We start from the raw sequence: 10,442 nt of genomic DNA, 5'->3' as shown, positions 1-10,442 counted from the left end.
AGCCCCAAGTACCAGCACAGGTGGGGGTGACCTGCTGGAGCATCTCTGCAGGAAGGACCTGGGTGTGCCATGGTCAATGAGCTGTCCCAGAGCCAGCAGAGTGTCCTGGGGGCCAAGAGGCCCTGGGGTGCACTGGGAGGAGCACTGGCAGCAGGTCAGGGAGTGCCGCTGCCCCTGGGGAGGCACACCTGAGTGCTGTGTCCAGCCCTGGGCTCCTGGGGCAGGGCCAGTGAAGGCTGCAGAGATCAGGAAGGGCCTGGAGCATCTCTCTGCCCAGGAAAGGCTGAGGGATCAGGGGCTATTCAGCCTCGAGAGGAGACACAGCTGAGAGGGGCCCTCATTCCCTGTCCCTGTCTGTCCCTGTCTGCAGGGAGGGCTCAGCCTCTGCTCCGGGGCGGTGGGCAGAAATGGCACAAGAGCAACAACGGGCAGGAACAGATGCACAGGGAGCTCTCTCTGAACATGAGGAAGAACTTTGCTGTGCGGGTGACACAGTCCCTAGAGAGGGCGTGGAGTGTTCAAGCCTGGAGATATTCTTAAAAACCCCAACAAAACACCAAAACACGGACGGAATCCTGTTCCGTTTGCTCTGGGATGGCCCTTCTGGACCACAGCAGGGCTCTTCCAGCCTGACTCCGTGTGTGATTCTGGGACTCCGGGGCGGTGGCGCTTCCGGGCAGCGAGCTGCGGTTCCGGGGCAGAGCTGCGGTCCCGGGCACTGAGCGGCGGCTCCGGGGCTTGTGCCGCGGTTCCAGGGTTTGAACGGCGGCTCCGGGGCTCAGCGGCGGTCCCGAGCAGAGCGGCGGTCCCGGGCACTGAGCGGCGGTCCCGGGCATTGAGCGGCCGTCGAGGGCACTGAGCGGCGGTCCTGGGCATTGAGCGGCGGTCCCGGGCACTGAGCGGCGGTCCCGGGCATTGAGCGGCGGTCGCGGGCACTGAGCGGCGGTCCCGGGCAGAGCCCGGCTCCGGCAGCCCAGGCTCCGGGGCCATGGAGGAGCAGCAGCGGCGGGCGCTGCGGCGCGGGCGGGCCCGGCTGGTGGCGGCGCTGCGGGTGGAGCCGCTCTGGGATCCGCTGGAGCAGCGCGGGCTCTTCACCCGGCCAATGCTGGAGGAGCTGCAGGTGGGCCAGAGGGCGGGCCACTGAGCGCCGGGGTGGCTCGGGGAGGGTCTGTGTTTCCTGGGAGCCGGGGACGGGCATGGCAGGGTGGGTCCTGCATCCCCTGAACTCCGGTGACAGGACTGAAGGGTGGCCCCCTTGTCTCCTAACCCTGGTGACAGCTCTGAGAGGGGTGGCTCCGTGTTCTCTTGGGCCCAAAGGGGGAACCCATGTCTCCTGAGCCCGTTGACAGGTCAGGGGGGTGGCCCCCAAGACCCCTTACTCTAGTGACAGATGTGGGAGGGATTGTCCTGTGTCCTCTCAAGTCTAAGGGAGACTCCAGGTCCCCTCACTCTGGTGACAAGCTCAAAGGGGAACTCCATGTCCCTTTAGTCCTGGTGACAGGCCCAAAGGGATGGCCCTGTGTCCCCTCACTCTGATGACAAGGCCTTGGGTTGGTCCTTGTGCAGATAAGATGTTTGAGAACCGCCCCCCCCCCCCCCCCCCCCTCCCCCCCCCCCCCCCAACTTGTCCCTTCTTGTCCCCAGCCCCGGCCAGTGCCAGGTGTAGGGGTTTCTCTTTGTGACCCCATCCCAATCTGATGACACCCTTAAGGTGTTACTGTTTCCCTCCTTGGTTACAGGTGACAGGCCTGGGGGTGTTTTTACCTCATCCTACACACTGGTGACAACCCAGGGGTGCCTGTTTGTTCCCAGGGGCCAGACTTGGGGTGCTTCCTCTCCCCCTTTCCCTCTAGACCCCTCATCGGGATGGGTGTCCATTGTTGGAGGGAGGTCAGGGCTGGGGTCTGGTGGAGGTCTCTGGCTATTTCCACTCATTTTGTTGTTGTTTACCCCGTGTCCATGTCCTGAGTGCTCAGAGAAGTCGGAAGGGCTGCCCAGGCACTGCACAAACCCCTGTTCTGGGTTTTTCTGCTCTGCAGAGCGCTGGCAGCCGAGGAGAGCAAGCCCGTCAGCTGATCATTGACCTGGAGACTCGAGGGAAGCAGGCTTTCCCTGCCTTCCTCTCCATCCTGCGGGACACCGGGCAGGGCGACCTTGCCGAGATGCTGATCCAGGAGTGCGAAGCCCGGCCGGTGCCAGCGCAGCTGCCCGACCTGCGGCCCGTGGAGCTGGAGCTGCGGGAGGAAAAACAGCGTAAAAGTCAGTGCTGAGGAGGCTGTGGTGTGTTTTTGGCAAACAGCAGCATGGGGGGTGGCAGCTGGGATTCCGCCCACTGTGGGCAAGAGTCTGGGAAGTCATGATTTTTATTATCCTGGTAGAGGTGACTGTTGGAAGAATCATGGAATCCCAGAATGGTTTGGGTTGGAAGGGACCTTAAATCTTATCTCATTCCATCCCCTGCCATGGGCAGGGACACATTCCACTATCCCAGGTTGCTCCAACACCTGTCCAACTTGGTCTTGAACACTGCCAGGGATGGGGCCTCCACAGCAGCCTCTCGGGGCAGACTGTATGTCCTGCTTTTCAGCAGTGGAACCTTTTGCGCTTGGACTCATCCTCTGTATTTTTGTCCCATGCCATTACAGATGTGACCCCTCGTGAACGTTTGTCTATCCCAGTCCAAGCTGAGAGTGAAAGACCTCGAATGCCTCCTGTGCCAGCCCGGGGTAAGCCACATTCCACTCCTAGAGCCACAGCATGCCAAAGGCTCGTTTCCAGTGTGGTGGGAAGGGAAAATTCATATGTATTGGGAAAGACATGAACTCTAGGAGCATGGTCTTGTTGTGAAGTGTGGTGAACTGAATCCTGTACCTGTTTTGTGTTGTAGCTTCAGCTGTTGACAAGAGGAGCCATGACCAGGTTAGTATTTGAGAAGGCTGAAAGTGTTCCCTACTAGGCAAAAGCTCTGTGTCTCATGAGTGACTCCAGAAAATATTTCTGGAGGAGCTGGTTCTCACTTTGCCTTATCTGAGCAATTGCTCCAAGGCTGTAACAGGGCCAGTGGTCTCAGAGTGGATCAGTCATTAGCCAGATCCTCCTTAAGATTACCACAGTTATAACATAAATTCTTGGCTCCTTTTGGTGAGGTTTGATGATGATGCCTAAAAGAATTTCCCAGAAATTTCAACTTCTCTTGGACATGCTACAGATAAAGCAGCAGCTGGTTTTCCACAAAGGCTTTCCCCAGTTTAGTGGGTTGTTTCTTGTTCCCAGCTGCTGATGAGAAGATGTGTGTGGAGAAAGTGTGCTCCTACCCATCCCTAGGACTAGAGAAATTAAAAAGCTGTGAAATTAGCCAATTTAAGTACTCCCATTCCTCACTGACATTGTATCCTGCTGGATTAGCCAGCAAGCACTTGGAATAAGAGGGAGTTTAATTGTGGTGTGTCCCTGCCAGGATTATGAGATGAAAGCGGATCCCTGCGGACACTGCCTGATCCTCAATAACGTCAATTTCTCCAGAGACTCGGGTCTGTCCACCCGAGAAGGCTCTGACATTGACTGTGAGAAGCTGGAGAGGCGCTTCAAGGCCTTGCGCTTCACCGTCCTGACCCGGCGGGATCTGAAAGCTCAGGTGAGGCTGGGTGTGTCCTGCTGACATGAGGGGTGAGAGGTGAGCCCCTGGAAGCAATGGGAGTGCTTTTGGAGATGTGTCTTGTGTTGGCAGCACACCAAAAACCTCCCACAAAGAAACAATGAACCACTTGCATCCTGTTACTTTATTGTTACGCTGCAATTGCAGAAGGGGAGAGGACCTTGCACATTTTCATTCTTCTGCATGAATGTTGAATCTCCTTTGGGATTTGTAGGGATTTGGTGAGGCTGTGCTTTTGGGATAGCTCAGACAGCTGTGTCATGTCTGTCTGTGCCATCCTTGGCTGTTACTGGAAGTGTCAGGGGGAATTTGATCATCTGAAAGTAAAACATGGTTCTCTGCCCACCCACCAGCTCCTGGTCAGAACCAGTGGATTTCGTCAAATAAATCATGTGGAAATGTGCTTTGTTTTGTGATGCTGTGTTGTAAAGAATGTAGAGAGGTGAGAAATCTATGTCATTAAATCAGCCAGTGTTAAATAAGGGCAGAGAAGCAGAAATACTCACTCTCTGCCAATGGCTTTTGCCAGCTGTACTCGGAGTTCATGTTCTCCTGTGTCAGAGATTGACAGGATCCATGGCAGTGCAGTTAGAACAGGGCCTGGCAGTAACCTGTGGCTGAGATATGGTTCAAAAGACTCTCATTGTGATGTTTTCCACACAGGAAATGGTGTTGGAGCTGCTGAAGCTGTCACGGCAGGACCACAGTGCTTTGGACTGCTGCATTGTGATCATCCTTTCCCATGGCTGTCAGGTGGGTTTGTCCCATCTCTCCCTTTGTTCCTTAGGTGTGGGAAAGGGTTAATTCCCTGTCCTGTGGTCTTACACAGGGTGAGAGGGAAGTGGTCTGTCAAAACCTTGTTCTGCCTTTGCAGTACATTTCAAAGAGTTACACCCTTATTCTGGGTTAAAGAAAACAGGAGCTTCTCTGGTGTGGTCTGATCCAGTGGTGCCAGTGGACAAGTGTTTTCCATTTTAGAAGTTGGGGTTAATAATTTAGAACTGCATGGAGGTCCCACTCAGCCTCATGCTGTGGTGATTCAGTCCTTCCTCCAGCTCTGACTGGGAGATGCTATTAGCAATAATGGCTGTTTATTCCAAGTCAGTTCTTAAAGGATGAGAAGAGGCATTCTTAGTAAAGTGGTGTATGGTATGTACTCATTGTACCAGAGGATGAAGAATTCCTTTGCTGGAGGATGTGGGATATGAGTTGGATAACAGAAGTTATGGGTTTTAGTGCATTTCAAACGTCTCCTGGATGTCCCCTCACCCTGACTTGGCCACAGGGATTCCCACAAACACCAGGATTTGTTCTGGTACCTTTATGCCATGAAGCACCTGATGGGAAATGGGCTCCCTTGGAACTGGCCTTGCCTTCCCTGTCACTAGCTCCTGCATTTTCCTCTTGCAGACGAGCCATATTCAATTTCCTGGAGGTGTTTACGGAACGGATGGAAAACCCATTCCCATAGAAAAGATTGTGAACTATTTCAATGGGTCCAATTGCCCGAGTTTGAGAGGAAAACCCAAACTGTTCTTCATCCAGGCCTGTGGTGGAGGTGAATCTTTGTGTTGGCTCCGGTAGCGTTGGGCTGCAGAGATGTGGTCAGGCTGTGGCTTTGGCTCCTTTTCTGTTCATTGACTGCCCCTCTCTCTAGCTGTCTTCTCACACCAGCTGCCTCTTCTCTTACTGTATGCTGAGAGGCCGCTCCAGCTCTTCACACACAGTGAGGAATTTTGTACAAACTACCAATGACTTTGACTCAACCAGTGCAGCCGAACAGCCAAAAAGCCTTACTTTGTTCTAGGGCGTTTTCCCTTTTCTTTCCCCATCCTTTCTTAATGTCGGATGTACAACTGTGAATCTCTTGGGTGGGATGAACGTCAGGAGCTGTCTTGTTGCTGCTTTTTTCAGAACAAAGGGATCAAGGCTTTGTAGTGGATTGTGATTCGCCTGAAGAGGAAGCTCCTGGGGGTTTCTTGGAATCGGACGCGACCCCGTTTCGGGTTTCATCAGATAACGTGGATGAGCCCGATGCCATTGCCAGTTTGCCCACACCTAGTGACATCTTGGTTTCCTACTCAACTTTTCCAGGTGAAACAGACGGTACAAATCCTTTTCTGAGCATGGGGGAATTAGCAAAACAGTTGGAGCTTCATGGCCAGAGATAGGGGCAATTCAGGACAACCAGGCTCTGTTGGAGTGGCAGGAACTTGTTGGGATGAGAACAGCAGATGAATTTTGGCATAACATTCTCCTTCTTTCTCTAAAGGTTTTGTCTCTTGGAGAGAGAAGTCAAGTGGCTCGTGGTATGTGGAAACGCTGGACAGTGTGCTGGAGCAATACGCCCATTTGGAAGACCTGCTCAGCATGTTAGTGAGGGTAAATGTCTTTTTTGTTCTGCTTTGTGTTGATGAAGGAAATAGTCAGGGGTGTGATCAGCTGGGGCATAGAGGCCTACACTCAAAAAAGGAGTGAGGATATTGAGTGTTGAGTTTAGGGATGGGTTCATTGGAGGTACAGCAGAGAAGTTTAATTACAAAGAAAGTGTCTGGCCTCAATCTGCCAAAAAGCACTGGAGGTTTCTCCAGTGAGAAGTAATCTTGGCAATACAGGCTTTAATCCTTCTGAAAAAATTGCTGAAAAATGTCGTGTCTTGTCCTATCCAAGCTGATGAGATTTGGGTGCTCCTGTAAGCTTGTCCTGGGGGTGGAGGAGCACAATGCACAGGGATATGGAATGAGTCTGGCTGATCAACATCTTCCTTTGTGTGCCTTGTTGACTCAATATTGCCAAAGTTGTGTACAAGTGTAGATGCCCCAGATACTTTTTCTGTTCTCCATGGGTAGGAGAAAAGTCCAGTGTGGAGGGAGAGAGGACTTACAGAATCACCTTGTTGTTTTCTGGTTGTTGTGGTGCTTCTTTGGCCTTGGCATGGCAGCCATTGATTCCCAGGGATGGGGAGAGCATCCCATTCCTCAGCCTCTCTTCTGTTCCCAGGTGGCACATGCTGTCTCTGCCAAGGGGAGGTACAAGCAGATGCCGGGATGTTTCAATTTCCTCCGTAAAAAATTCTTCTTCATGTGCCACTGACACGTGGGCTCCATGCCCCCTGCCAAGCACTGGAGATTCTTCCTGTGCCTGAATGAAATCTGTGCCCACCATGACCTGGTGTCAGTGCTCCCTGTGGATTTTGTCTGTGTGTCCTGATGTTTGTCTGGAGAAATGTGATCCGCGAGTGCTGGCTTTGCCATGGAGTGGAGATGAGATGGAGATTGTGCTGTGCCGATGGGAAATGTTGTGGATGGAGGGGGAAGTCCATTCGCTGGAGAACAGAGCCAGAGGAGAGCACTTCTGGCTCAGCCTGACATGACCACACTTGGCCTCAGAGTGTTTTTCTTTGGTGATCATGATATTTGTGTCCTGTGCTGTCCAGGTAACTGATTGAGGGGACCAGGGTCTGATGTTCAAGTGAAATGGGATGAGTTTTGCAGTCAGTGTTTCTAATAAATGCAATTAAAGAGCAAATCTTTAGCTGTATTCCCTTGTCTGTTCCATCTCCTCATTGCCATTTCAGCACCTCCTTAAGGCTCCTCTGAAGTGGGAAGAGTAGGAACCTTCACTTATGTCTGTGCTGCTCTGTGTGGTCATTTACAATGTGGCTGTGCCAGCCTATGGAGCATCCTGCTCCTTTTGAAGAGTCATTTGGGAGTTACAGCAGGAAACTGATGAGGATTCATTGAAACATCAGTGCTGAGGTAAAGTTCTTAAGGAGCTGCTAACATGATGGCCTTGGGTCAGAAATCCTGCATCTGTGTTGGATTTTGAGGGGGGAGAGCATCCTTGGAGCCACCCTTGTGTGGTGCAGAGGCTTCAGGGTAGGTCTGTGCTGAGGGGTGCTTGGGGATTCCCAGAGAGCCTGGCAATATCCAATCTGCTTTTTCAGTCACTGAGTATTTCCACACTCCTTTGGGAGCATTTCAGGTGTTTTGAAGGTGCTGCAGGAAGAAGCCAGGGCTGCCCTGAGCACCCCAAGGAGGGTCCAGCTGGAGCTGGATGTGGATGTGATGGCCTTGCCTGTGCTCAGGTGTTTGTGAGAGCTCATGGTTGTCTTCTTCTCTATTCTCCTTCTCCATCCCCCAGGGGAGTGGGGCTCTGGGCTGCCCTGTCCCATGTTGTCCAGTTTTGTACAGAGCATCTGGGTGTGCAGGTGATCCCAGGGCTGATCCCATCTACCCTGCACCTGCTCATCTTCAGGAAAGGTGACCCTGCACTCTTTCCCTTGTTTATTTCCCCACTTCCCTCACTTAGGAAGCATTGCGAGGGGGGTAGGGGGTGACTTTGGGTAGAGATGGCTCAGCCTTGTCCCTCTCCTTTCTATGACATGGACTGCAGTGGCTGCTCCTTCCCCAGGACATCTCTGGCAGAGGTGAGAACAGAGTGGGAGCACTCCAGCAGCACAGGTAGTGGAGGAATGTAGTGGGGCTGCAGAATGACCCCCAGAACCAACCCAATAACCTCAACACCTCATTATAAATCATCTGCCATCAAGTAGCCCAGTTACTAGCAAGACCCCCTGAAACATCCCAGCGCCAGCCAAGACACCTAAAACCTCCTTGGGCCAACTAGGGGCCCTATAGCCCCTCCCCAAGTTCCCTAGAGCCCCCCAGGACCACCAGGCTTGATTCCAGCCACTCTCCCATCAAACCACCAGCCAAGCCTTGAACCCTTTGTTTTGGCTATGGCCATGGCTCTTCTCCTAACTGGGAGTACCTTGTGGGATCTCTGCCCACCTTAGGCTCCCCAGGAGCCTGCCCAGCCTCACTGCACAATGTGGGGGCTCTCCCCAGCACACAGGCAGAAGCCCAGCACCACAAGGTACATCCCCTGGCTCTGCTCCACCGCGTCCCCTCGAAAGAACCACACGAGACCAGCTTAGCACTATTGCCTTTATCACACTCAGTACTTGTGCTCCATGCTGCGTCCTCAGTTCTCGCTCATTTTCTGCCAGAGAAAGACACGGGGAGGCTCATGGTGAGACCACTGGCAGGGCAGGGGTAGTGTGGCCAACCTGCATGGGGGCAGAGGAAAGGGCACCCACCTCGTTGATCCAGTCGATGTAGGCAGACACCCGGGTGAAGACTGTCGGCTTCTTTTTCATGTTGCATTTCAGGCCGGAGCCGAAGCTGACGATGCCCTCGACCTCCCAGACCCCATCATCGCGCTGGCAGTTCAGGGGGCCTCCAGAATCGCCCTGTATGGAGAGACAGTGTGGGCCACTGCTCCTGGGCACCCTGTTGGTACACCCCACATTCAACACAGCACTGACGTAGACAGGTAGAAGAATTATAAAAGAAAGGCCTTATGAAATCAGGCCTCACTCTGCTAAAACTGCCAAAGCTGACCTGTCATTTCTTCTAAGTGCAGCTAACAAGTGATTTGCAAGTTCCCATGTGAAGCTATTTTGGGAATGAGAGGTTTGTTTAACCCAACAATCTGTTCTGAGGGTGAGAAACAAATGCACCTCTGTAAACAATAAGATCTGTCCCATGAGAACCCACAAAGAAAAATGGAAACATGTCTAGAGAGAGAAAATTTGGTAGACATATCCAACAGCGCTTATCAACCAGTGAACTGAGTTTCACTGTATTGCTGACCAACTAGGTTTAACACAGTGCCTTCTGATATTTCCTATAAATATAAGCTTTGTGAATAAGAATTGTCTTTCTGCATGAAGGAAATGGAGTTTTGGCTGATTTATTCCAACATGCCACTGCAGCAGCTCCATCCCCTTCCCTCCTGTGCTTCCCATGGAACCCGTTGCCCTGCACTGCTTCAGCACCATTGTCAGTCCTACTCTGGGCTGGGGGCAGGTACCACCCAGCAGTGCCCACACTCACATTGCATCCAGAGACGACGCCGTCACCGCCGGCGCACACCATGGTTGTGCGCACGAGGCTGCCCCACCAGTCCCACTTGGAGCAGGTCTCATAATCCACCACGGGCAGCAGAGCCTGCTGCAGGGCATCGGCCAGGGGCCCGTTGGCTGCAAGGACAGTCACACCTCACACTCTGCACATCCCCTGCCCAGGGACCCCTGGGGACCCTTCCAGGGACACCCCACTTACTCCTGACACGTCCCCAGCCGGTGACATAGCAGGGGTAGTCGTTGGGCAGGACCTTGTCAGCAGCTGGCAGGCAGGCAGCACGGATGTTGTCAGTCTCCTGCACCTCCTCTGCCAGCTTGACCAGGGCAATGTCATTGCTAGAGGGGAACATGAACCATGAGGAAGTGGTCCCTAGCTTTGTTGCCCCCCACCCACTCATGGATATATTCCATCCCTACATGACAAGAATGGAGTTCCATTTCTCGTGCACAATCGTCTTCTCCACAGCCACGGCAACAGAACCGGGCTCGTCATTCTCTGACAGGTCCTGCTTACCCAGCATTTTCTCAGTTCTGTCGAAGAAAGAACAGAGACAATTTCTCCCAGGCTGAGCCGGGGAATCTTAGATTAAAGAATTCAAGCAATTATTATCTCTCTTTCTGTAACCATTGCTTATAGTTATGGCTTTCCACAGTGTGCTTTTCATAGTCACCAGTAATGTGAGATGTTTTCTACTTTGGGACCAGTCTGGTCCCACTTAGCGAGTGAGACTCCAAAAGCTCACTGCTTCTTGCTAATAAAGGTTCTTCTAAAGCCTTCCAATCCACCTGAGACCTGGAGTCTTTCTTTCTGTCCCTGACTCAACAGTGTCCGATCCCATCCCGCCTGGACCTTTTTCC

General features: G+C 52.9%; 2 protein-coding genes across 4 annotated transcripts; one reads left to right on the top strand and one right to left on the bottom strand.

Moving 5' to 3' along the window:
- Window positions 1-428: 428 nt before the first annotated feature.
- Window positions 429-7,273, top strand: CASP9 (caspase 9). Of its 3 annotated transcripts, XR_005953771.1 has the most exons (11): window positions 429-1,120; window positions 2,040-2,259; window positions 2,646-2,726; window positions 2,888-2,919; window positions 3,458-3,634; window positions 4,319-4,408; window positions 5,066-5,213; window positions 5,570-5,749; window positions 5,928-6,037; window positions 6,656-7,091; window positions 7,233-7,273. XR_005953771.1 is itself a non-coding variant. In XM_041419572.1 (10 exons), exons 1-10 carry the CDS (start codon window positions 989-991, stop codon window positions 6,746-6,748), a joined length of 1,263 nt encoding a protein of 420 aa, XP_041275506.1. In that variant the 5' UTR covers window positions 429-988; the 3' UTR covers window positions 6,749-7,183. The 3 variants fall into 3 exon arrangements, 2 of the variants coding, with proteins under 2 accessions (XP_041275506.1, XP_041275507.1); XM_041419572.1 differs by lacking the exon at window positions 7,233-7,273 and having other exon boundaries at window positions 6,656-7,183; XM_041419573.1 differs by lacking the exons at window positions 5,570-5,749; window positions 7,233-7,273 and having other exon boundaries at window positions 6,656-7,183.
- A 553-nt stretch (window positions 7,274-7,826) lies between these two features.
- LOC121344148 (chymotrypsin-C-like) lies at window positions 7,827-10,105 on the bottom strand. The gene is made up of 5 exons (XM_041419860.1): window positions 10,002-10,105; window positions 9,784-9,920; window positions 9,556-9,701; window positions 8,757-8,909; window positions 7,827-8,659 (listed from the first exon to the last, which is right to left on the bottom strand). Exons 1-5 carry the CDS (start codon window positions 10,103-10,105, stop codon window positions 8,642-8,644), a joined length of 558 nt encoding a protein of 185 aa, XP_041275794.1. The 3' UTR covers window positions 7,827-8,641.
- Window positions 10,106-10,442: the final 337 nt, after the last annotated feature.

The sequence above is a fragment of the Onychostruthus taczanowskii genome, unplaced genomic scaffold, assembly GCF_017590055.1.
Source record: "Onychostruthus taczanowskii isolate IOZ18803 unplaced genomic scaffold, ASM1759005v1 scaffold61, whole genome shotgun sequence".
In the NCBI taxonomy this organism is placed as follows: domain Eukaryota; kingdom Metazoa; phylum Chordata; class Aves; order Passeriformes; family Passeridae; genus Onychostruthus; species Onychostruthus taczanowskii.
The sequence above is the reverse complement of the archived record's forward strand: the minus strand, read 5'-3'. Positions and strand labels throughout refer to the sequence as shown.

Excerpts from the sequence above, each read along its gene's own strand:
- LOC121344148 (XM_041419860.1), bottom strand. The coding sequence starts at position 10,105 with ATGCTGGGTAAGCAGGACCTGTCAGAGAATGACGAGCCCGGTTCTGTT. Across the intron at positions 9,921-10,001 it reads TGGAACTCCATTCTTGTCAT|CAATGACATTGCCCTGGTCA; the intron begins GTAGGGATGGAA and ends GTTCCCCTCTAG. Across the intron at positions 8,910-9,555 it reads GCGTCGTCTCTGGATGCAAT|GGCGATTCTGGAGGCCCCCT; the intron begins GTGAGTGTGGGC and ends CTCTCCATACAG.
- CASP9 (XM_041419572.1), top strand. The coding sequence starts at position 989 with ATGGAGGAGCAGCAGCGGCGGGCGCTGCGGCGCGGGCGGGCCCGGCTG. Across the intron at positions 2,260-2,645 it reads GGAGGAAAAACAGCGTAAAA|ATGTGACCCCTCGTGAACGT; the intron begins GTCAGTGCTGAG and ends ATGCCATTACAG. Across the intron at positions 3,635-4,318 it reads GGCGGGATCTGAAAGCTCAG|GAAATGGTGTTGGAGCTGCT; the intron begins GTGAGGCTGGGT and ends TTTTCCACACAG.